This window comes from Miscanthus floridulus, chromosome 2 (assembly GCF_019320115.1).
Source record: "Miscanthus floridulus cultivar M001 chromosome 2, ASM1932011v1, whole genome shotgun sequence".
NCBI classification, from domain to species: domain Eukaryota; kingdom Viridiplantae; phylum Streptophyta; class Magnoliopsida; order Poales; family Poaceae; genus Miscanthus; species Miscanthus floridulus.
In genome coordinates this window covers 165,606,039-165,631,780 of record NC_089581.1, presented here as the reverse complement: position 1 = coordinate 165,631,780, position 25,742 = coordinate 165,606,039, and the positions used below count along the sequence as shown (strand labels likewise).

Below are 25,742 nucleotides of genomic sequence, written 5' to 3'. Positions count from 1 at the left end.
GAGTATTAGAAAGTCTTATATTACATAAATGACCAATACACAAACACTGCAAAGAAAAGGTGAAAACTCCATTAGGAAACTTCCGGATGTTTACAAGCTGAATCAAATATTCCACTTCAATATTCAGTTATATTAGAACTCTTCGATTCCTCGGGCGTGCAGCAGTGATTACAATTTAGTTAGATATATATCATGATATTTCATCACTGCAGCAGTAACTCTTCTTAATACAATTATAAGTGGAGCTACAAAAATAATACCATCAGAGACTCCGTGGCCCAATGGATAAGGCGCTGGTCTACGGAACCAGAGATTCTGGGTTCGATCCCCAGCGGAGTCGCTTAAGCAGGTCCTTTTGGTTTTGTTTTCGGCAGTGCTCTTTTTTTTTTTTTTTTTGGTTCCGGCAATGCTCTGTTCCAGCATCGACATTCAATTTCACAGCAGAAAATTCTCCGTTTCGGTTCCATTCCAACATCGACATTCCATTCCTTGTCTTCCCCAAGTGGACTTGCATCAGCAATTTCGTTTTATTATTATTTTTTGTTTTTGTCAATGCTCGAAAAAATCCTATTTTCTTTGTTTTATTTTTGGCAATGATCTGTTCCAGCCATTCAATTTCACAGCAGTATTTTTTTCAGTTCTATTCCAACATCGTTCCCCATCGACATTCCATTCCCCATTCCGTAGCAGCAAAGCAAATCGCTTAAGGGAAATTAATATTCATCTAACTGGATGTCACTCAATCAACAGGAAACCTGACAATTTCAGCACACGATGTTTACAACTCAATGAAACATTGATTTTGTTCCTTAAAACACACAGTTGAGTTATGTACAAAAGGCTAAAAGCAACAAGTATAACACTTGCCCAACAATAATATTTTTTGAATGATCCTTGTCCAGCAGTAACAGTTCATAGAATCCAAAGTGGAAAGCAAGCAATACAGCAGATACAAAACAGACCCAAGGGGGGAAAGCACACGGGTTCCTTTTACAACTCTACAATCTACACTACAGCACACCATCAGGACAGGCGTGCGGCAAAAAAAAACTACACCACGGAAGACACGACGGGCGTTATCCTTTTTTACAACCTGATGAGTACCTGACAATAACTTAAACCGTTGTTCTTGCAACAAAAACCTGCCTTTCTGAACTCTGACAGGGCTCGTGTAGGGCGTTGTGGAGGAGTACATTATGGGTGACAAACTAGTGAACATAAATTGACAACAATCAAATACACGCCAGCGACCTTCCTCCTGGTACCAAAGGTATACAGATGGTACAACTTTCACCTCCTGGACAGGGCCCTGCAGATCCTCTTACAACAGGGGCTGGTCCGGATGGCATCCTCATGAGGGCGGATCGCTTCAACAAGGGCACTGTGCAGATGGCCCTGCCATTGGAGAGAAAAATACTAGAGCATGACAAATGCAATGTTGCGCATACCGAATGATGTACTAAGATGATATTGCACTAACCTTGGTGTGGAGAAGGGCAGTGTAAATGACATAGTTGGCATAAGGGTCTTGCAGCAGTTGCTCAAAGTGAGACCCGCTGAGCAAGAGCCATTCATGTACTATGACAGCTTTGGCATCGTCCGGGAAAAACTTTAGGCATCTCTCCACCACATTGCTGCTCACCTTCTGCTTTGAGAGATAAATATACTTTCCTTCAAACTGAGATGCCAAGTGTGCATTTGCAGAAGGAATTTTCAGTTCCAAAACATATTGGACCACATAGTTCCTGGGACAAGGGGAAATGGGAAATCAGTCTTAGTTCTGTGGGATGAGTTCATACAGTTCTGAGTTTTGCCATCTCTCTGGTTCAAGATAAATTCCTAATACCATAGATAAATGAAATCAATTAAGACTTGTTTCAATCGAGAGGGTTAGGATTAAGGATGCAGTGTACCCAATGGTGTTTTGTGGGTCAACTAGCCAAGTTCATTTCTCCTAAATTAATTAGGAAGCATGACATTTTAGTTCATTTTAGCAAGTTTTGGGTTGACCCAATGACCCAAAATATGTGGGACTTGCATCCCAGTTAGGATGAACCCCCTTGGAGTGACAGTTAATAAAAAGAACAGAATTCCTCCTTTTTTTGAAAAATCAGAAATCCTTGTCAATCCAAGAGAATTGGGCAAATCCCTGCTTATTCAAACAAGAGTTATGATCACTGAAAAGCTCTTGAAACATACATAGATTTGAACTGAGATACATATATACAGGTTTATATAAACAACGGAGAACAAACATTTGCTACACTCAAATTAAGTCACTGGTGAAAAGTTATTTCCAACAAAGTTCAGCCTTGTAGAAATATAAGATATATAGGAGATGATCATCAGTATTGAAAACGACGAAAGCAGTGCAATAAGAAGGTACAGAGACTTTGTCTACAATCTACCAGACAGACCACTAATGTATTGGAAAAACAAGCACAAAGCAATGGTGTTTTTTTTTTTGCAACAGAATATAATATAAGCAACCAAGGGTTTTACCCAAATGGATCTTGAGCAAGCTCAAAGCCACGAGCACATATTTCCACAATTAGATTGGCCTGGTATACACCACGTGCATTAGATATGCAACGTTGTAGAACACAGCATCCATGGCGATGTACCGCCATGTTAAAACAGTTGGCTGCAGCGCCCTCAAATATGAACTGTTTAAACAGAGTAAATATAAGTATGTCTGCAGATACTCACTCTAGTAAAGTAAGATCAATGCATACTTAGCATATGTATGTTTGCAGATTCTCTAGTAAAGTAAGATCAACGCATACTTAGCATATGTTTGCTAGCAGAATAATTTTATGACACCACATTGATCTCGAGCAAGATAATTATAATAATATGAGAATCTGAGTACACAGTAACGAACTTGTTATTACTTATTTTCACTTGATAATTTGAAGTGGTGAAAATTAGGAACGCAATTGTATCTGCCCCAATGAATTTCTCTATCATTAGTGCATATAAAAACCATGTGTAGGCAGAAAATATATCTTACATGCATAAGACATATGCCAAAGGCAATATTGAAGGGGAAAAACACAAGATTACATAGTCAAATCCAAGTTCAGGACAAGTGAGGAAAACCCTTAAGGTTGATCATAAGACATCACCACCACCAAAACATGATATGCATAGGGAAATGGTCATTGACCACTTAAATACTGGTAATTTAGTTGAGCATAGCCATAGTTTAGTTATTGGTTAATGAACTTAGTTGAATCTAGTGTATTTTGTCATTTCCAGGTCTCAAACTTTCTAAATGTCTAAATTTCTGTCTATAACTTTGGATTCTGGTGGATCCATACCTCATAAATTAATTAATGCACAACATTAAGAGTTATTTAAATCATACTGTTTGCAAATGCAAGCAAAGTCTCTGTACAATATGTACCAGAGTAAACTAGAGTAGTTCGTACACAAAGTCCTGGATATTGTCTGTCTCTGAAAAAAAACCGCTAAAGGTTCAAGAATAGCAAATTTACGTAGAGATGAATAGGATTAATGTTTTTCAGTTTGCAAATATCCTTTTAAATAAACTACTTCATGGAAGAAAAAACATGTCTGATTATGATTACAGATGCATATGAACATAAGTTGCTGGCATTGTTTCAAAAAAAAAAAGAGTTGCTAGCCGAAATTAGAAATGCTCAATTCTACTCCCACAACCAGTAAATTGGTCAAAGTCAATAACATGATTAAAAAAATGCAACAACCACTTATTACTCGAAGACAGAATTTATTTACAAATAGAAGAAATAAGTTTACATACTAGTAGGAATCATTATGTACCTTGTTATCCTCAGCTCCAAAGTTTGTCAGACATTTCTGTATTACATGATTACCATTGGGGTCATTGACAAGCAGCATGAAGCTTGGCTGTAGGGCTGAAATGATGAGCATAATCTGATCTCTGCTCCTAACAGTCTCTATCAATCTCTGCACTACCCTGGTCCTGGAACAAATCAATACAATAGAATCATCAGCGTCATTGCATACCCCCACTAAACAAAAGGGATCACATTGCAATGTTAGCATCAAAGCACACTTGTTCTGATGCCCGTGTACTTTATTATACTGACTCAAAGCACAGCATTCTAAAATCAAAAAATACCATAATTGGTTGCCAAGTACAAATGCTTGTAGTGTCAGACAGAAATCATAATGCAAATTTCTGATTAATTTTCAGAAGAGAAGATAATTACCCATGTGTGTTTAGAGAGATGGCAATCAGCTGCTTCACAGGGTCCTGCGTCAGCACTAAGATGATCCTCAGCCTTTGTCCTTCATCACACACTTCCAGCATCTTCTGTACAAGATAGTTGCCAAAACTGCTGATCATAAGGTCTGCAATGTGGTTAATGATTCCTTCAAAGATCGCATCGACATGATGCTTCCCTTCCAAAAACTTGTCCTGCAAATATCGACACCCATTTTGGTCCTTGGCCATGTGGTAGATGGATCCTTCCTTGACACGAACCACATTGTCAAACCTCAAAGTCCTAGAACTCCCAAGCTCCAGTGCCCTGCTGTTGACACGCTGGAATCTCCTCTCCCTCTCACGTTCCAGGAAGTTCATGTTCTTCCCATCAAACATCAGACTGTTGTCACAATGGAATGCCTCAAACTGATTTCTGCCTCTCGCAAACCCGTTGTCTGCCACAGGGACACCACCATATGCATAGTGTCGCTTTGGTCCGCCACGGAAGTCAAGGGCAGCCGGACTCGAGCTGAAAAACTCTGCACCAGCCTCACTGGGACTGTTGTCACAACGGAATGCATCAAACTGATTTCTGCCTCTCGCAAACCCGTTGGCTGCCACAGGGACACCACCATACGCATAGTGTCGCTTAAGGGCAACCGGACTCGAGCTGGAAAACTCTGCACCAGCCTGACTGGAAAGCAGGTAGGACTCGGCGAAATCAGGCTGCACCAAACCTTGGCACCAACCAATGCCAGTGCCATGCCCTACCCTATTGTACATGAAACCGCCAATGCTGGTGTCCAGGGCTCTGGGGTAACCACCATAGTCATCCAGGCCAACGTCCGACACGAAGCGATGCGGCCGTGCTGCGACGTACCCGACAGGTGTGGCCTGATCAAGGAACATGTGTTCCTGGCGGACGGAAGAACCTGACGCCGCGAAGTTGTACCCATGGTACGCGCCGTGCGCTGCTGGGACCTCGGTCGTGGCCGCGCTCATGACTGGCGGCGGGCCCTGGCGCTGGAGCGCGGCCTGCGCGTCCCCGATGCGCAGACCGCGGAGCTGGTTCGTGACCAGCTGATGCTCCTGGTCGTCCACCCCCAGCGCGGGGAAGCCAACGGCCCCCGCATCGCCGCCGTGGAGTGGAGCACCATTGTCGCGACGGTTCAGGACCATGTCGTAGTAGGCGTCCTTGCCGTGGCGCTGCGCATCGTACCCGTCGGCACCCGAGGGGCAGTGTACCCGTCGGCACCCGATGCGCGTTGGTGAAGTGTAGCCGTCGGAACCCGAGGCGCCATGCACGCCGTTGCCGTTGCCGTTGCCGTCGCCGATGACGCCCACCCCGCGCTGCCGCCCCTGCGGGGACGTGACGTGGGGGATCTCGCTGAGAAGCAAGTCTATCTCTTTGTCCTCCGTCCTCTCCGCCGCCGCCGCCTTCGCGGTCCTCATCTCGATACCAATCAACAGTACTCCGGAACACACACGCAACCCAGAAACGATGGGAAATCAAAACCCCCGGAGGGATTGAGAAACGTCGGGGAGATCGGCGGGAGCGGGGACGGAATCGCGGACCCGGAGCGGGGTGATGGGACGGCGAATCCGGGGATCGGGCGTGGGGGCGGATCGGGATTGGGGAGCAGGGAGGGGTTAGCAGTAGTGGAGGGAGGCGGAAGGGGAGGAGGTGGAGAGGCCGGTGAGGCATGCAAAAGGGGAGAGCCGGAGGACGGCAGACGGGGTGCGGGGTTTTATAGCCAACCACTGGGCTTCAGGGCTGGGATCGGCGGCTTTGGTCAGCTCTTCCTTGCTCCTCCTGCCACCTGCACTCGCATGGGTGGAGGAAGCAGTACACACGCCGCTGACACGCAGCAGTCCTGTGCAGAGCGCATTGGTTTTTATCACGCTATATAAAAGTAGAAGTCTAAAAATAGTCCCGTGATGTTTTGTGAATCAGTAAAAAAAAAGTGCTATTATGTCATGTTTACCGTATTCAAATCTGGACAGAGGTTGTTACAGTGCATTGCTTTGTTTGTTCTCATCATGCGTAAAAGTAGTATATACTAACGTCATGTGAAATTTTGTGAATCAGCAGAAAATACTACATTGGACTATATTCACGGTATGTCGTGTTCAACGTGTTGAAATATGAAGAGAGGTTGTTAACAACTTCAACATTGTTCTATTTTTTGTTTTCATCATGCGTAAAAGTGGAACTAAAACGTCCAGCGGTATATTTTGTGAATCAGCAAAAAAATACTAGTATATTGGACCATATTCATAGTATGCCGTGTTCAACATGTTGAATTCATCAAAAAAATAATAGGAAACTTAACAATTTTATAAAAGTTAAATTCATCATGAAAATTATACGACAATTTATAATACATCATGAATTGGCCATTGGCGTTTTATTCTGGATGGCCTCTGAGCCTGGTAGAGCAAGAAATTTGGAAATTAATCGTCCATGAGCCCGCATTTCTTGCTTCAGTTTTGGGTCTATCTTAATTTGCCTTGATATGTTCCTTGGTTTTTTTTTATATGCTCACACTTGCTATTATATTCAGAGCAACTTTAGCAATAAAAAATTCTACTTTTGGTTTTAGGACTTCCCTGGTTTTGATGACCTAGGTTTTTTTTTGGACACCTGCTCTAGCAGGAGTTCTCAAATACATTACAATAGACACAACATATGAGTCCCACTCGTCATTTGTGTTCTTACTTGCTAGGGTGGAGGAGCCTTGTCAAGGGAGGAGGACGATGAGGGGTCTAACAACAGGGGAGGAGGCCAGACAAAAGGCACATCATTAGCGAAGTCACGTGGGGGGGAAGGCAAGAGAGGTGGATTTGCCGTCGAGGGCTCGTAGGGGAGGGGTGGCCGCCAAGGGAGGCCGCCTGGTGGCGATGTGGCTAGAGTTGCGTGGAGCGTCAAGCAAGCGGGAGGGTTCTCCCAGGAGGAAGCGCGGGCACTGTGCCCCTCTCCATCTCTGATGCTCTGCCTACTTGGCATGTCCAGGAGACTGGACCGAGCGTACGTGGCGGCAACGACCGATCTAGCAAAAACGACGGTCAAGCAACGAGACGGAAGTGAGCGCTAGGGCAAGCATGGTTCCGAACAGGTGCAGAAAAAGCCAAAACTAAAAAGTAGGGTTCTCCTAAAGGGTGCATTATTCAAGACGTGAGAGGAGAATTTGAGGATTGGGGTTTGAGTAGGGACCTTGCTCCTGTGTTCTATGCAGTTTATTCTACCACAACTTAAATAATATAAAACAACATAAATAAACTGACTTTTTTAGACTCCCTCGCTAAATCAAAATTAAACAATGAGTGTTCTTTGAATATGATTTTCGTTGTTTGCCCAGAAAGATTATAAACATCGTTCATCTTTGAGACAAATCACTCATGTTCTTCCACGCGTCCAATCGGCGTTTACCTTTGCTGGAAGTATATGAAAAGTTGACTACATCATGTATTCCATCACTAGCCAAAGTAATTAATAAATAATAATATAAATCTTTAGGACGCCTGCAACAATTATTGAAATAGCTAGCAGATATTATATCTTATTCTATGTGGAAGAGAGAGAGAGAAACTAAATTTGAGTCCTATAAAAACTATTGTTTATGAAATATAGCTATGTAAGCCTTAAATAAAAGTAGCCTTTAATTTTACTTCAAACCCATCAGAAGTAGTCTATATATTCTACCGCAGGTTGTTGATTTTGTGCGGAACCATTGTTGTTTTTATAAAATTTGTACATTTCATCAGAATCGACCGGGAATGCATTCCAAATAAGAGGATGGCCTTTTTCTAAGGAAGCATGATCTCATTGGTTACTATGAAGACATTTAGATTTTAGACCCCAGGTGGCAGGGCACCGGCTCCGGCTCCGGCTCTTGCGGCTTCTAAGTCTTGTTCGCTTCGCTGAAAAGCCGAAATACTGTTCCGACTGATTTGTTGTGAGAAAAAAAAACACTGTTTCGGCTGAAAAAACAAGCTGAAAAAGACGAATTATAAGAGAAGCGAACATGGGCTTAGTTAGAGCTTTTTTTTAATAGAAGAGTTGGAGCTGACTTTTTCGGGCTCCTCACAAACCTAATAAAAATCTCTTCTCTTCTCTTCTATTCTACATTGAAAAAACTGTAAAGTCATCATCTACCCGGTGATACTAAATCTCAATCCGTGCTTACACGTCCACGTCCAGTACGAATTATCCTCTACTCGGAGCTCATATGTCCTCGTCCTACCTAGTTCTGATATGAAGTTCAAGGAGCTAACGCGTCCACGTTCGATAAGAAGTCCAAGAAACTCACGCATTTGAATCCGATTACCAAGGTTCAGTTAAAAATCGTGACCCCGGTGCAACCCACGGACAATCTAGCTATTATAAAATTGCCATCAATTTTTTTAATATTTTAAAATAACTTTAGCTCCGTAAGAGAAGCTGCTTCACATGAGTAGACAAGCCAGAGCTCTTTTTAAAGAGCCGAAGTCCTAGCAAACAGGACTTGGTTCCATTAGTGTGTCACTACATCATGTGCTATACGTGCAATTTTTGCGAGGCAAGTAAACTCGGCGACTGCAGTCCATGATGCTCGAATCGAGCGCAAAGGATCCGCAGCCAAGGCCGTCCCCGCGTTCGGCGGGAGCGCCGTCGCATGCAACTGCGCCGGCGGCAGGCGAAACCGATGAACCCGCCCTCGGGGTTGGTGGCGTAGGCCTTTGCCCGGGCCGTGGCCACCCAATAATAGGCCTGTCGTTAAAACCGTGTCCGCGCGCACGGCCGCTCCCGCTGCTTTCCCTCAAAATCGCCCGCGCGGGCCCCGGCACCCCTGATGCGACGCCCTCCACCCTCCGCCCTCCGCCAGTTCCCTCCTCGCCCATCCCCGCCTCCGCCACCACCCGTCCCTCCTCCACACATGGCGGAGAGGGCCCTCCCGCCAGCGGTGCCGGCGTCGCCCGAGCCGGCCTCCTCCTCCGCAGTCTCCACCGCGTTCGGCTCGCCGCTCGAGCCCGTCGCCGCGACGGCGGCGGTGACGCCCACGCACGACACGTACGTGGTGCAGGTGCAGAAGGACCAGATATACCGTGTCACGCCTCCCCCCCCCCCCGAGAACGCCTACCTTGCCAAGCGCTACCGGAATGAGCGCAGCGGCGGGGGCAACAAGAAGCGTGGGACTAGCAGCGGCCAGGGGTCGGCCGCATGCTCCCCGTGAGCCCTGCGCATGCTCGGGGCACTGCTGGCAGCCGTCGTCCTTAGCTCCCTCGTCGTGCTGCGGCCGGGCGTCCCAAGCTTCTCCGTCGACCGGATCACGGTGATCAACTCGACGCGGCAGCAGCGCGTGGACTACGACGTCTTCCTCACGGCGATGAACCCCAACAAGATGACGGCGCTGTGGTATAGGAGCGGCACGGCGAGGCTGACGCACCACGGGACTGTTAAGATTCTGTGGATCGACTAGGGTAGATCTAGGCGGATGAACACTTGGATCCATGAAGCACATGCACGTTTAGATCTAGAACACTACATCGAGAGGGAGATAGGGTAGAGAGGTGCTGGTGATGAACCTGAGCCTTCAGATGAAGTCGCGGTTGTGCTGGCCATCGCTGGTTCGGTGATGGAGGCAGCACACGGGCAGCGACGGGTGGAGTAGAGGTTGCACGGACGTCGATGCAGTGCAGACGGGACGTAGCAGTGACGAGGGCGAGGGTCAGTGGAGCTTCCCGTCGCTGGCTGCGCGCCCTCTTAGATCGGTCTAGGGTTTGTCGGTGGGGTTTGCGGCTCACGACGAACCTTGTGCTTTGAGCCGCCAGCCCCCACCTCTTTATATAGCGCAGGGCGACGGGGGCCCACCAACCATGTAGAGTTGGACGCCCCCCGATCAGGGCGCGTGACCAAGGCCTAATAGGCCGTTGGGCTTATTGATTAGGAGATCAATCTAACATTTTCTCCCTTGATCTCACTATTACTTTTATCTTTAAACTTTAAACTTCAATCCTTTTATCCTTACTCATTTCTTCACAGATGATGCATAGAGCATGTCTCATCATCACGGTCAATCGCCGATAGATTTAACAGCTACAATGCGCGTCTCTGATCTGAAATAGTTACTTTAACTTTTGGGCCCTTTATAGTCCAAGAATCATAGGCTTTCTCTTAAACCCATGCCGGCTACATGTTCTCTGAACACGTTGGGTGGTAAGCCTTTTGTAAGCGGATCCGCGAGCATCTTTTCGGTACTTATATGCTCAAGACTTATCATTTGATCCTGGACTTTATCCTTCACAACATAATACTTTATGTCAATGTGTTTGGCAGCACCACTTGACCTATTGTTGTGAGCATACTGTACTGCTGGATTATTATCGCAGTATAACTTCAGTGGTCTATTGATGTCGTCAACCACCTTCAAACCGGGTATGAACTTCTTTAGCCAGTTCACCTGCCCCGTTGCCTCATAACACGCTATAAACTCGGCATACATTGTGGATGATGTAGTGACGGTTTGCTTTGAGCTTTTTCATAAAATAGCTCCCCCTACGAGAGTAAATACATATCCAAACGTGGATTTTCTATTATCTCCTGCATAATCAGAATCTGAATATCCCACTATATGGAGTGAATCAGATCTTCTATACGTCATCATGAGGCCTTTCGTTCCTTGCAAATAACGCAAGACTTTCTTTACCAATTTCCAGTGTTCTATTCCAGGATTGCTCTGGAATCTGCCAAGTAACCCGGTAACAAATGCCAAGTCAGGGCGCGTACACACTTGAGCATATTGCAAGCTTCCGACAGCTGAAGCATATGGAACCACTTTCATTTGATCGATCTAATATTGGTTCCTGGGACATTGAAAATCTCCATATCTGTCGCCCTTGACTATAGGAGCAGGTGAGGGACTACATTTGTGCATACTGAATTTCTTTAAGACTTTTTCTATGTATGCCTTTTGTAACAGTCCTAATACCCCTTTACTTCTATCTCGGTGAATCTCGATCCCTAGAACGAACGAGGCTTCACCAAGATCATTCATATCAAATTTTGAGGACAAAAACTTCTTTGTCTCCAGTAGTAGACTGACATCACTACTAGCAAGTAAGATATCATCCACATACAGGACAAGGAAGATAAACTTCCCATTCTTAAACTTTGCGTAGACATAATTGTCCTCAACATTATCTTTAAATCCAAAATTCTTTATTGTCTGATCAAACTTCAAGTACCACTGTCTTGAAGCTTGTTTTAATCCATAAATAGATTTCTTTAGGCGGCATCCTAAACGTTCTTTTCCTTCCATGACAAAACCTTTCGGTTGTGCCATGTAAACATTTTCCTCTAAGTCTCCGTTGAGAAATGCCGTCTTTACATCCATCTGATGTAATTCCAAATCGTAATGTGCCACTAATGCCATTAAAATTCTGAAGGAATCCTTACATGAGACTGGAGAAAAGGTCTCATTGTAATCAATCCCTTCTCTTTGTATAAACCCTTTTGCCAGAAGTCGGACTTTATATCTCTCTATATTCCCTTGAGAGTCAAGTTTTGTTTTGTAGACCCATTTACAGCCTACTGTTTTGGCTCCTTTAGAAATTATCTCCAAATTCTAAACTTTATTTGCATTCATTGATCTCGTCTCATCTTCCATGGCTGCGGCCGGGCGTCTCCGTCGACCGGATCACGGTGATCAACTCGACGCGGCAGCAGCGCGTGGACTACGACGTCTTCCTCACGGCGGTGAACCCCAACAAGATGACGGCGCTGTGGTACAGGAGCGGCACGGCGAGGCTGACGCACCACGGGACGACCCTCGCCAAGGGCGACGTCGGGCAGCCCGCGGACGGCGGCGAGGACGCCACCGACTTCAGCGTGCTGCTGCAGGGGGTGAAGCACAACGGCCGCTTGCCCAGGGCGGTGGAGAAGGGGTTCAGCGGGTCCAAGGACCACCTCGCGCTCCAGCTCGCCGTGGAGGTCACCGTGCAGGTGCACGTTGGCGCGCTCGGGTTCGGGCAGAGGAGGCTGGCCGTGGACTACGGGATCACCGCCGCCGGGCTGAGCAAGGACGTGCACATTGCGTCGCAGAATTGCAAGAGCAGCTTCCGGAACTGACGACGCGCGCGCGCGCCCCCATCGCCGGGGGGTGGGGGGGGGGGGGGGGGGGGGGGGCGGGCGCCTGTGGTCTGGAACTCTGGATTGTGGGAAATGGAAATTGACGCCGCGCGCGGTCATGTATGGCGGCGTGCAAGCCAATGGGGAAGGAAGATCGTGCTCGCGCGCCTTATGTAAAATGTTGTGAAATTCTTGAGACTTTGGTTTCAGCATTCTAAAATCAACAAATACCATAATTGGTTGCCAAGTACAAATGCTTGTAGTGTCAGACAGAAATCATAATGCAAATTTCTGATTAATTTTCAGAAGAGAAGATAATTACCCATGTGTGTTTAGAGAGATGGCAATCAGCTGCTTCACAGGGTCCTGCGTCAGCACTAAGATGATCCTCAGCCTTTGCCCTTCATCACACACTTCCAGCATCTTCTGTACAAGATAGTTGCCAAAACTGCTGATCATAAGGTCTGCAATGTGGTTAATGATTCCTTCAAAGATCGCATCGACATGATGCTTCCCTTCCAAAAACTTGTCCTGCAAATATCGGCACCCATTTTGGTCCTTGGCCATGTGGTAGATGGATCCTTCCTTGACACGAACCACATTGTCAAACCTCAAAGTCCTAGAACTCCCAAGCTCCAGTGCCCTGCTATTGACACGCTGGAATCTCCTCTCCCTCTCACGTTCCAGGAAGTTCATGTTCTTCCCATCAAACATCAGACTGTTGTCACAATGGAATGCCTCAAACTGATTTCTGCCTCTCGCAAACCCGTTGTCTGCCACAGGGACACCACCATATGCATAGTGTCGCTTTGGTCCGCCACGGAAGTCAAGGGCAGCCGGACTCGAGCTGAAAAACTCTGCACCAGCCTCACTGGGACTGTTGTCACAACGGAATGCATCAAACTGATTTCTGCCTCTCGCAAACCCGTTGGCTGCCACAGGGACACCACCATACGCATAGTGTCGCTTAAGGGCAACCGGACTCGAGCTGGAAAACTCTGCACCAGCCTGACTGGAAAGCAGGTAGGACTCGGCGAAATCAGGCTGCACCAAACCTTGGCACCAACCAATGCCAGTGCCATGCCCTACCCTATTGTACATGAAACCGCCAATGCTGGTGTCCAGGGCTCGGGGGTAACCACCATAGTCATCCAGGCCAACGTCCGACACGAAGCGATGCGGCCGTGCTGCGACGTACCCGACAGGTTTGGCCTGATCAAGGAACATGTGTTCCTGGCGGACGGAAGAACCTGACGCCGCGAAGTTGTACCCATGGTACGCGCCGTGCGCTGCTGGGACCTCGGTCGTGGCCGCGCTCATGACTGGCGGCGGGCCCTGGCGCTGGAGCGCGGCCTGCGCGTCCCCGATGCGCAGACCGCGGAGCTGGTTCGCGACCAGCTGATGCTCCTGGTCGTCCACCCCCAGCGCGGGGAAGCCAACGGCCCCCGCATCGCCGCCGTGGAGTGGAGCACCATTGTCGCGACGGTTCAGGACCATGTCGTAGTAGGCGTCCTTGCCGTGGCGCTGCGCATCGTACCCGTCGGCACCCGAGGGGCAGTGTACCCGTCGGCACCCGATGCGCGTTGGTGAAGTGTAGCCGTCGGAACCCGAGGCGCCATGCACGCCGTTGCCGTTGCCGTTGCCGTCGCCGATGACGCCCACCCCGCGCTGCCGCCCCTGCGGGGACGTGACGTGGGGGATCTCGCTGAGAAGCAAGTCTATCTCTTTGTCCTCCGTCCTCTCCGCCGCCGCCGCCTTCGCGGCCCTCATCTCGATACCAATCAACAGTACTCCGGAACACACACGCAACCCAGAAACGATGGGAAATCAAAACCCCCGGAGGGATTGAGAAACGTCGGGGAGATCGGCGGGAGCGGGGACGGAATCGCGGACCCGGAGCGGGGTGATGGGACGGCGAATCCGGGGATCGGGCGTGGGGGCGGATCGGGATGGGGGAGCAGGGAGGGGTTAGCAGTAGTGGAGGGAAGCGGAAGGGGAGGAGGTGGAGAGGCCGGTGAGGCATGCAAAAGGGGAGAGCCGGAGGACGGCAGATGGGGTGCGGGGTTTTATAGCCAACCACTGGGCTTCAGGGCTGGGATCGGCGGCTTTGGTCAGCTCTTCCTTGCTCCTCCTGCCTCCTGCCACCTGCACTCGCATGGGTGGAGGAAGCAGTACACACGCCGCTGACACGCAGCAGTCCTGTGCAGAGCGCATTTGTTTTTATCACGCTATATAAAAGTAGAAGTCTAAAAATAGTCCCGTGATATTTTGTGAATCAGTAAAAAAAAAGTGCTATTATGTCATGTTTACCGTATTCAAATCTGGACAGAGGTTGTTACAGTGCATTGCTTTGTTTGTTCTCATCATGCGTAAAAGTAGTATATACTAACGTCATGTGAAATTTTGTGAATCAGCAGAAAATACTACATTGGACTATATTCACGGTATGTCGTGTTCAACGTGTTGAAATATGAAGAGAGGTTGTTAACAACTTCAACATTGTTCTATTTTTTGTTTTCATCATGCGTAAAAGTGGAACTAAAAATACTAGTATATTGGACCATATTCATAGTATGCCGTGTTCAACATGTTGAATTCATCAAAAAATAATAGGAAACTTAACAATTTTATAAAAGTTAAATTCATCATGAAAATTATACGACAATTTATACTACATCATGAATTGGCCATTGGCGTTTTATTCTGGATGGCCTCTGAGCCTGGTAGAGCAAGAAATTTGGAAATTCATCGTCCATGAGCCCGCATTTCTTGCTTCAGTTTTGGGTCTATCTTAATTTGCCTTGATATGTTCGTTGGTTTTTTTTATATGCTCACACTTGCTATTATATTCAGAGCAACTTTAGCAGGAGACCTCAGATCAAAAATTCTACTTTTGGTTTTAGGACTTCCCTGATTTTGATGACCTAGGTTTTTTGGACACCTACTCTAGCAGGAGTTCTCAAATACATTACAATAGAAATAGTATATGAGTCACACTCGTCATTTCTGTTCTTACTCGCTAGGGTGGAGGAGCCTTGTCAAGGGAGGAGGACGGTGAGGGGTCTAACAACAGGGGAGGAGGCCAGACAAAAGGCACATCATTAGCGAAGTTGTGCGGGAGGGGGGGGGGGGGAGAAGGCAAGAGAGGTGGATTTGCCGTCGAGGGCTCGTAGGGGAGGGGTGGCCGCCAAGGGAGGCCGCCTGGTGGTGATGTGGCTAGAGTTGCGTGGAGCGTCAAGCAAGCGGGAGGGGCGACATGCCAAGTAGGCAGAGCATCAGAGATGGAGAGGGGCACGGTGCCCGCACTTCCTCCCGGGAGAAGGCGCTGGGCCAGGAGACTGGACCGAGCGTACGTGGCGGCAGCGACCGATCTAGCAAAAATGACGGTCAAGCAACGAGACGGAAGTGAGCGCTAGGTCAAGCATGGTTCCGAACAGGTGCAGAAAAACAGCCAAAACTAAAAAGTAGGGTTCTCCTAAAGGGTGCATTATTCAAGACGTGAGAGGAGAATTTGAGGATTGGGGTTTGAGTAGGGACCTTGCTCCCGTGTTCTATGCAGTTTATTCTACCACAACTTAAAAAATATAAAACAACATAAATAAACTGACTTTTTTAGACTTCCTCGCTAAATCAAAATTAAACAATGAGTGTTCTTTGAATATGATTTTTTTTGTTTACCCAGAAAGATTATAAACATCGTTCATCTTTGAGACAAATCACTCATGTTCTTCCACGCGTCCAATCGGCGTTTACCTTTGCTGGAAGTATATGAAAAGTTGACTACATCATGTATTCCATCACTAGCCAAAGTAATTAATAAATAATAATATAAATCTTTAGGATGCCTGCAACAATTATTGAAATAGCTAGCAGATATTATATCTTATTCTATGTGGAAAAGAGAGAGAAACTAAATTTGAGTCCTATAAAAACTATTGTTTATGAAATATAGCTATGTAAGCCTTAAATAAAAGTAGCCTTTAATTTTACTTCAAACCCATCAGAAGTAGTCTATATATTCTACCGCAGGTTGTTGATTTTGTGCGGAACCATTGTTGTTTTTATAAAATTTGTACATTTCATCAGAATCCACCGGGAATGCATTCCAAGTAAGAGGATGGCCTTTTTCTAAGGAAGCATGATCTCATTGGTTACTATGAAGACATTTAGATTTTAGACCCCGAGTGGCAGGGCTCCGGCTCCGGCTCTTGCGGCTTCTTAAGTCATGTTCGCTTCGATGAAAAAACAAGTCGAAACACTATTTCAGCTGATTTGTTGCGAGAGAAAAACATTGTTCCGGTTGAAAAAAAAACAAGCTGAAAAATACGGATTATAAGAAAAGCGAACTGGAGCTTAGTTAGAGCTTTTTTTTAATAGAAGAGTTGGAGCTGACTTTTTTGGGCTCCTCACAAACCTAATAAAAATCTCTTCTCTTCTCTTCTATTCTACACTGAAAAGACGGTAAAGTCATCATCTACCCGGTGATACTAAATCTCAATCCGTGCTTACACGTCCACGTCCCGTACGAATTATCCTCTACTCGGAGCTCACATGTCCTTGTCCTATCCAGTTATGATATGAAGTCCAAGGAGCTAACGCGTCCACGTTCGATAAGAAGTCCAAGAAACTCACGCATTTGAATCCGATTACCAAGGTTCAGTTAAAAATCGTGACCCCGGTGCAACCCACGGACAATCTAGCTATTATAAAATTGCCATTAATTTTTTTAATATTTTAAAATAACTTTAGAGCTATTATAAAATTGCCATCAATTTTTTTAATATTTTAAAATAACTTTAGTTCCATAAGAGAAGCTGCTTCACGTGAGTAGACCAAGCCAGAGCTCTTTTTAAAGAGCCGGAGTCCTAGCAAACAGGACTCGGTTGCGCCCTTAGCTTATCGTCAGATGCCTATGTTACTGCCTAATTCCATTAGTGTGTCACTACATCATGTGCTATACGTGGAATTTTTGCGAGGCAAGGCAAGTAAACTCGGCGACTGCAGTCCATGATGCTCGAATCGAGCGCAAAGGATCCGCAGCCAAGCTAGGCCGTCCCCGCGTCCGGCGGGAGCGCCGTCGCATGCAACCGCGCCGGCGGCAGTTGAAACCGATGAACCCGCCCTCGGGGTTGGTGGCGTAGGCCTTTGACCGGGCCGTGGCCACCCAGTAATAGGCCTGTCGTTAAAACCGTGTCCGCGCGCACGGCCGCTCCCGCTGCTTTCCCTCCAAATCGCCCGCGCGGGCCCCGGCACCCCTGATGCGACGCCCTCCGCCCTCCGCCCTCCGCCAGTTCCCTCCTCGCCCATCCCCGCCTCCGCCACCACCCGTCCCTCCACACATGGCGGAGAGGGCCCTCCCGCCAGCGGTGCCGGCGTCGCCCGAGCCGGCCTCCTCCTCCGCGGTCTCCACCGCGTTCGGCTCGCCGCTCGAGCCCGTCGCCGCGACGGCGGCGGCGGCGACGCCCACGCACGACACGTACGTGGTGCAGGTGCAGAAGGACCAGATATACCGCGTCCCGCCCCCCGAGAACGCCTACCTTGCTGAGCGCTACCGGAACGAGCGCGGCGGCGGGGGCAACAAGAAGCGCGGGACTAGCAGCGGCCAGGGGTCGGCCGCGTGCTCCCCGTGAGTCCTGCGCACGCTCGGGGCGCTGCTGGCGGCCGCCGCGCTGGTGGGCGCCGCCGTCCTCAGCTCCCTCGTCGTGCTGCGGCCGGGCGTCCCGGGCTTCTCCGTCGACCGGATCACGGTGATCAACTCGACGCGGCAGCAGCGCGTGGACTACGACGTCTTCCTCACGGCGGTGAACCCCAACAAGATGACGGCGCTGTGGTACAGGAGCGGCACGGCGAGGCTGACGCACCACGGGACGACCCTCGCCAAGGGCGACGTCGGGCAGCCCGCGGACGGCGGCGAGGACGCCACCGACTTCAGCGTGCTGCTGCAGGGGGTGAAGCACAGCGGCCGCTTGCCCAGGGCGGTGGAGAAGGGGTTCAGCGGGTCCAAGGACCACCTCGCGCTCCAGCTCGCCGTGGAGGTCACCGTGCAGGTGCACGTCGGCGCGCTCGGGTTCGGGCAGAGGAGGCTGGCCGTGGACTACGGGATCACCGCCGCCGGGCTGAGCAAAATGTTGTGAAATTCTTGAGACTTTGGTGTAAGTTGTCACGAACTGAATCATGGTGTTGAAGGCCGGATCACAGCAACACGTACTATATGTTTTGCCGGCGCAATGCTGGTCTGCTCACTGCTGGCCATATATGATCATCACGAACGTGCTTGAAAACCAGCAAGCACGGCCGCTGCGTCGGCCGTCGAGTGTGGTTTGACTTCCGACGGGAGCAACGGCAGCGCTGTTCACGTTGCACAGATGAATATGAGACATCACGCATTCATGCTCGTGGTCGTGGATCCGAGTGGCCGCCCGGTGCAGGGCTCTCAGTAAGTCAGTATCGACGTGGGCGTATTCGTCTCAAAGCCCGACCTCGGAACACCATCGTTACGGCCCAACCATGGCGTGCTTCTGATCCATGCTGGTCCCGCGTGTTACCCGATGGCTGGTAACATGCGGGCATGGATCAGAAGGGACGAAAGAAAAGGATGAGCCGAGTCAAATTTTCTGAATTTTCAATGCGTTTTTAGGCTTCTTGTAACAAAGCGGGGCATGAGCTCGCTGTTATGGGTCTGTCGTGTGTTGAAGGGGAGGAGCACATTTTGTGCAATGCTCCTGTAAACATACATGTTCTGGTTGCTGACGATTTGTCAGCAAGTATGCAATGAATTGACCCGGATTAAAAAAAAAAACAATAATGGGTTGCGTAGAGTGCAAACGGGCCCAAGCTGTTCGGACTCTCTTTAGATTTAGCCCACGGATAGTGCTAAAAAAAGATTCAGCCCACGGGCCCATTCCTCCCTGAGCAAACGTCCAGCTGCATGTCAAGCGAACGAAAGCATATAGAAAGCGAGCTGGATACTGATCAGTGGTTACTGAATGCCTGAATGGTAGTATTGAACAAAAGGCGAGCTGGAATTTTGCAATGTTTCAATGATTCATTTCATGTTTACGCATTGTAGCATGCACCTATGACCTCTTTTGCTACTGCAACGTTCAGATCGGCGGCGCCAAGTTGACGCCACTGCCGAAACGGGCCAGGGATTAAGATTTGTATAGTGACTGAAAAATACTCCCTGGTTGGAATGAACCACACGACCCAGATCCCATGTAGACATGCACACGAGACGACCCAGAATTTTCCCGAGTCTCGCTGAGCGATGAGCCTTTAATTTCTACTGGCTTGGGCTCCCCACGTCGTTATGATGGACCTCTGCAAAAATCCGGAGGGTAGATTACGTTGGCCGTGGCCCGTCCTGGCACACATGTTGATCCTCTTCGCTTCTTCGTGGCGACAACCAGAATGTCACTGCCGGGTCCCGACGTCCCGCCGGGCTCCAACGCAGGCTAGCACAGCTCTCGCCGCCGTTCGCAGGCAGGACTTAAAGCCGGCCGAGGCCTTCTTCGTATCCGTCGGCAACTTCCTGTTGGTGGCTTGACGGCGCCAATGCAGAAACGGGCCATGGCCTGACGGCTCATCCTTTTCTTTCGTCCCTTCAGAGTTCAGATTCTTCAGAACGAACGGGGCTGAGATTGCTGGATTGACACTTGTCAGGAGATCGCAAAGATGAGCCAGGTCAACTATGGCAGTGTGGCGACTGACAGATACTTGAGCGCTGCCGACATGGCTTTGGGCGCTGAAAAAAAATACCCCGTGCGCCAGCTCCTCCTGCCGCCGGCCCACTCGCCCAGACCCGCCCCGTGATTGTGTTAAGAATCAGCATGGCATGCACGCACGCACGCACATGTCTGGTTCAGTGTACCAATCTGCTGGAGCACAGGCTCTCAAAGGTAGGGTTCATGCACCATGAGCACAGCTTCACTTTCATCAGAGGTTCAGAGCCCATCATCCATCTTTCTGCACGCAGCTCGATAATCAACCAACAAGGGCTAGGCCAGCTACTCATAAATAAAACCAATGATTCATCTTTTATTTTTATTTTAGCCTTACATCACAGTTACAGTAAAACAGCTTAGGCCTGTTTAGATTCTAAAAAATTTTACGCAGTAGCCGTCACATCAAATTTTACGGTACATGCATGGAGTACTAAACGTAGACGAAAAAAAACTAATTGCACAGCTGGGTGAGAAATCTCGAGACGAAACTTTCGAACCTAATTAGACACTAATTGTCAAATACAAACGAAATGCTACAGTAACCAAAACAAACAAAAATGGTTCTAAACGCGCCCTTAGATCAGTTCCGGCCGAATTCGCACAGGATTCCTTCTGATGTTTGGAGTTTGGCAGGTGACAACCGAGCAAGTAGTCAATCAGATCAGGATTCTCTGGCTCATACTTCACCCACTTCCAGCCACAGACTCCAGCAAAGACAGCAGTTTGGGCACCAATCTCGCATTTAAAACGCGGTCAACAAAGCAAATGAAACCCCAAACGAAACGGCTTATGGAAACCTAGCATAGCCATGATAAAAAAGCTTGATAAAGCATGAACATCAGCTTGCTTTACACAGATCAATGCTAGCTTACCAAGCTATACACCAATATGTCATGCACTACTACAAAAATGATTTGTGGCAACGTCTTCTTTCTTTACAGAGGCGACTCAATTTGTAGGGGCGGCTCTACAAATGGTAGTCAAATGAGCCGTCCTTACAAATAGATTTGTAGGGGCGGCCGGTGTTATTAGCCGCCCCTACAAATCAGATTTATAGGGACGGCTCAATATTGAACAGGCCATACAAATAGACACCGAGTATTAAAAATTAAGCATTAAAATTCAAATTTTGTAAACGACCTTGGATGAAGAAATAACCAAAATGAAAGTTGTAGATCTCGAAAAGTTATGAAACTTTGTAGTTGACAACTTTTTGATTTAAAATAATCTTGTCAAGAAAAACTACGTTTGAATTTCCAAAATTTTAAAATTTAAAATTTTTAAACGACCTTGGATGTACAAACAGTACAAATAAAAGTTGTATATCTTGAAAAGTTATGAAACTTTGTAGTTGATAACTTTCTCATTTGAAATCATCATGTCATGGAAAACTACGTTCGGATTTTTCAAATTTGAAATTCAAATTTTATAAGTAACCTCAGATGGAGAAACTACCAAAATAAAAGTTGTAGATCTCGAAAAATTATAAAACTTTGTAGTTGACAATTTTTTCATTTGAATTAGTTTAGGGCCTCAAACAATCAATTTATGCTCAGTTTTGTATAATATGTGGGAAACCAAAATGGATTGTAGACACAAGGAACCGTGAGGAGTGGATGTGTGACTGCCGGTAGAGACCTCCTCGGATTAAAAAATTGCTATTTTTTTTACCCCTTTTTTGTGATTTCTGAAAATTGATTTGTAGAGGTGGCTCAATATACAGCCGTCCCTACAAATCGTTTTATAGGGACAGCTAATAGCACCAACCGCCTCTATAAATTAATTTATATATAATTTATAGAGGTGTTTGAGTAGAGACGGCTGAGCAAACCGCTCCTACCATGCGAGCAAACCGCTCCTACCATGCTTCTAGAGCCGTCCCAACATATACTATACGACCTAGTGATGATCAAGCCTATACCAGCCTACGTGATTGATACATATCCCTACGAGGGTAGCTTTTTCTAGCAAAGTGAATCTTCTTGTCATGCCCAACTCTTGGGTTGGATTGTTGGATGGATCTCCCTTACATCCCAACTCTCTTTTTTCAACGGAACAATTCTTTTAGATTTTGAACTAATCCTTCCATTAGCACACAACAATAACGCTCCCTTTTCTAGGTCTCCGGCCTTCTCTGAGATCAGCGAGACGAAGTCAACACAAAGGCTACGCGATGGGCCATCATCACATTGGCAGTGGACAACCCTGCGCAATCTCTTTGAGTGCGTCTAAATTAATAGCACCGCGTTGACATTGCGCGCGATAGATATTGGGGTTGACCTGACCTGACAATGCCTGAGCATTATTAGTAGTGCTTTGCTGCAAGCTCAGCCTATCTACCTCCAGCCTCCATGACAGGATATGCATAAGAAAATAAGAATGGTCAATACCGCCACGATGCACTAAAGCATGAAAATGACCACAAAAAGAAGCTGTGGATAGACCATACTGATCTGTAAAGCGACATAAACCAGCTTGGATTAGCAGGTTGAGCATAAGCAGTTGATAAGTAACAAATGTATATATTATCTGGACCATGATCTTCATTTACATATATATTTAAAGCTTGGGACCTATGCCTAGCATATATTTCAATATTTTTATGACTTTTTAGATAAAGAAAGCTGGTCATCATTTGAGTTGATACAGCTAGCCTGAGGTCAGGGCACCATCATTGGAGGCTAACGCTATGTAGTTCTAGTACAAATAAAATAATCCACATAGACTAGGAAATGTTGAGACTACTATTCACACAATGCAAACTATTATTACTTGTGGTTTGTACAAAAACTTTTTCCTTTCATTATGCCTCACCTTTATTTACTCTCCCTCTTCTTTTTTAGCATGGACCAACTTCTCTCTCTCAAAGCATATGTAGCTTCTGTAAGTCACTATGACAAATGTAAAGCACCTACTTTTTTTTTATCCGATTCTACATGGCCCTTAGGGCTACAAGTGAAAAGCAGCATTGGGGAATGCCTAAAATGGACAAGGCCTATGGAAAGTTTTCATATAAAACAACATGCAGATTAAATCGTCACCCATGTGGCTGGGTAATAAATTCCTTAACCATCCACCAACTTGTTCGTGCCGTGCCAGTGCTATATATATTGTACAAACAAGGTGGTTGTGCTCGTAGAGTTGTATTACCCAGTCATATGTACCAACTCTATTAGGTATCATGTATAGCTAACACATTTTAAGGACTGGGAACGGCGACAAGTAGTTGAATGGGAGCCTAAATTTTTGTCGAGAAAACTTAAGCCACTGTCCTAAATTCACCCCTAAAAGCAAAGCACACGCAAACCCAAATCCACGCAGGCTAACTGGTAGCGGGATGGATCAGCCTGTTCGGTTGGCTGGTTCGTATCGTTGCTGGTCCGTGAAGAAGTACTGCTGGCTGGTTTGTATGAGAGAAAAATACTGTTCCGGCTGAAAATTTACAATCGTTTACGACAAGCCACAGCCAAACGAACAGGCTGCAAGCAACTCTCAAGAAACACGACCGAGCAGACCGGAAAAGAACAGAGCGAAACAACAGCTTCCCAGGCAGCACCGGTTGCCTCGGTGTTGAGCACCGGACAACGCTGGTGCTCCTCAACTAAAATAGACGAGAGCGCAACTCTCTGTAAGCCGTGACCGGTGTACCCTAACCGGTGCACAACGGTTACCACGGTGCGAGCGGCTGCTGCAGCTGTTGGCGAGGGTCTGCTCTATGCCAACACAGCACGCACCGGTCACCACTGGTGCTCTGCCCGGTGCACCCAACAGGTGCACACTGATCTTAGCGGTGCGAAGGGAAGAACCTCAGAACGCACCGGTGGTCATATGTGCCATGACTGGTGCCCTCGACAAAGGACTGGTGCTCCTAAAAATAGTCGTCCAAGATTCAAAATCAAACGATTTTTGGCCAAATCAAAACCAACTTCCATGAGATTTGAACCAGATGGTCACAAGGAAGATGGTGAGCTATCTCTAAGAGATAATCGCCCAAGACTTAGCCAATCAACTTGAATTTCAGATCTTGAGTAAAAACTCGGTTTTTCTCACAAAAACAAAATTCGTCCTGATCTATGAGCTCGTGTGGATTTAGATGAAATCACTTGGTGAATAAGATCAACACATGTCCTTGTTCATCTCAGATCAAGTGGAACCACCCCAAACCTTCTCCAACAAAAGATCGAATCAAATTGAGAAGAGGGGAAACCTCGAGAAGAAGAACACCAAAACAAAAATCATAACATGAACTCAGATCATTGAACCACGAGGACAACTGGAGGTTAAGGACACCATTCCCACTTAGATCAGGTCTACAAGGTTTGATTTACACAGATGAATGATTTGGCTAAATCATCTGTGGATTACTACAATAGTCTAAAGACAGGGAAACCCTAACAAGGATGAAGAAAATGACTGGTTGGAGAGATAAGGTTGATTGGGGGTGCCCTCCTCTTATTTATAGAGGCTATTACCCAATATACCATCCTTAAATAATTAGAGCGAACCACCTCAACCGAAGCGTATTATGGTCCAACTCAGAGATCTGCTGATTCGACGGCTATGCGCCCTTCATAGCTTAGCTTCGCCTCAATGCAAGCCTCGTGATGACGCCACGTGCCGCCTCTGATTCACTTCGGAACCATACCCGGGTTTTGAGGCCCAAACCTGAAAACCGTTCACCGGTGGTTTTGAAGTCGAAAGCACAAAACACTCGCAGCTAATGTACTCTATACGCTCGTCCCATGAACTCGACATGTGTCACCGTCATCCTCAACCGCCCGACTGTCAAATCTTCTAACGCCTTCGCTTGACTTGCCTGACCGTCGTCTTGACTTGGTCAACATAGCCCACTCCTCATGTACTCTTGCACTTGTCGATGCCTCCTAGGTGTCAGCCACCCATGGTCAGTCACCCGTCTTCTCCCGTCCCTCGGTCAAGCCTCAGCATGCGTCCTTCACTGCTCCTAGCCATCGGCACGATCGTTCACACGTTAGTATGAGGCATACGTTGCTATTGGCGAAGACAACAAAACCATTACCATAGAACTACTGTGCACAGTCCAAGATAACCACTGGAGTCTTTGAAATTATCAAACATAATTCCGCACTAATAAGATAACATATTATTGTCCATTATGGTCCTTCAAAGGACAAGATCAACAAGTAAACTAAGCATAAAACCTACAATTCTGTTATTTATCAATCGACTATAAGGTGCATGTGATTTCATCTTAAATTTGCATAGCAAATATAAGGACTATAATTATGTTATTAATCAACTGACTATTAGATGCATGAAGAACATCAAAATGAAAATCAAAATATGAACTCAGATCATTGAACCATGAGGACAACAGGAGTTAAGACCTCTATTCCAACTTAGATTAGGTCTACAAGGTTTGATTTACACAGATGAATGATTTGGCTAAATCATCTGTGGATCACTATAGCAGTCTAGAGACAGAAAACCTTGACAAAGATGAAGGAAATGACTGACTGAAGAAATAAGGCTGATTGGGGCAGCCCTCCTCTTATTTATAGAGGCTATTACATATTCTCAATATACCACTAGGTAATTAGAGCAAACCACCTAACCTGAAGGGTATTATGGTGCAACTCAGAGATCCGTTGATCCGACGTCCGTGTGCCCTTCATAACTTAATTTTGTTTCGACGCAAGCATCGCGATGACGCCAC

The 25,742-nt window shown here is 47.0% G+C and overlaps 3 protein-coding genes, 1 non-coding gene and 1 pseudogene across 4 annotated transcripts; 3 read left to right on the top strand and 2 right to left on the bottom strand.

Moving 5' to 3' along the window:
- The first annotated feature begins 267 nt into the window (after positions 1–267).
- On the top strand, positions 268–340 carry TRNAR-ACG (transfer RNA arginine (anticodon ACG)). The gene has a single exon. It is a non-coding gene; the product is annotated as a tRNA-Arg (tRNA).
- Positions 341–598: 258 nt separating this feature from the next.
- LOC136540480 (putative pumilio homolog 10) lies at positions 599–5,998 on the bottom strand. The gene is made up of 5 exons (XM_066532487.1): positions 4,221–5,998; positions 3,808–3,970; positions 2,503–2,666; positions 1,481–1,745; positions 599–1,395 (listed from the first exon to the last, which is right to left on the bottom strand). Exons 1-5 carry the CDS (start codon positions 5,666–5,668, stop codon positions 1,291–1,293), a joined length of 2,145 nt encoding a protein of 714 aa, XP_066388584.1. The 5' UTR covers positions 5,669–5,998; the 3' UTR covers positions 599–1,290.
- A 3,134-nt stretch (positions 5,999–9,132) lies between these two features.
- On the top strand, positions 9,133–12,323 carry LOC136540479 (NDR1/HIN1-like protein 13; annotated as a pseudogene).
- Positions 12,324–12,641: 318 nt separating this feature from the next.
- Positions 12,642–14,331, bottom strand: LOC136540477 (uncharacterized). The gene has a single exon (XM_066532486.1). It carries the CDS (start codon positions 14,091–14,093, stop codon positions 12,642–12,644), a length of 1,452 nt encoding a protein of 483 aa, XP_066388583.1. The 5' UTR covers positions 14,094–14,331.
- A 3,258-nt stretch (positions 14,332–17,589) lies between these two features.
- Positions 17,590–18,508, top strand: LOC136540476 (NDR1/HIN1-like protein 13). The gene has a single exon (XM_066532485.1). It carries the CDS (start codon positions 17,663–17,665, stop codon positions 17,951–17,953), a length of 291 nt encoding a protein of 96 aa, XP_066388582.1. The 5' UTR covers positions 17,590–17,662; the 3' UTR covers positions 17,954–18,508.
- Positions 18,509–25,742: the final 7,234 nt, after the last annotated feature.

Excerpts from the sequence above, each read along its gene's own strand:
- LOC136540480 (XM_066532487.1), bottom strand. The coding sequence starts at position 5,668 with ATGAGGACCGCGAAGGCGGCGGCGGCGGAGAGGACGGAGGACAAAGAG. Across the intron at positions 1,746-2,502 it reads CTTGCTCAAGATCCATTTGG|GAACTATGTGGTCCAATATG; the intron begins GTAAAACCCTTG and ends CCCTTGTCCCAG. Across the intron at positions 1,396-1,480 it reads CTGCCCTTCTCCACACCAAG|GGCCATCTGCACAGTGCCCT; the intron begins GTTAGTGCAATA and ends CTCCAATGGCAG.
- LOC136540477 (XM_066532486.1), bottom strand. The coding sequence starts at position 14,093 with ATGAGGGCCGCGAAGGCGGCGGCGGCGGAGAGGACGGAGGACAAAGAG.
- LOC136540476 (XM_066532485.1), top strand. The coding sequence starts at position 17,663 with ATGGCGGAGAGGGCCCTCCCGCCAGCGGTGCCGGCGTCGCCCGAGCCG.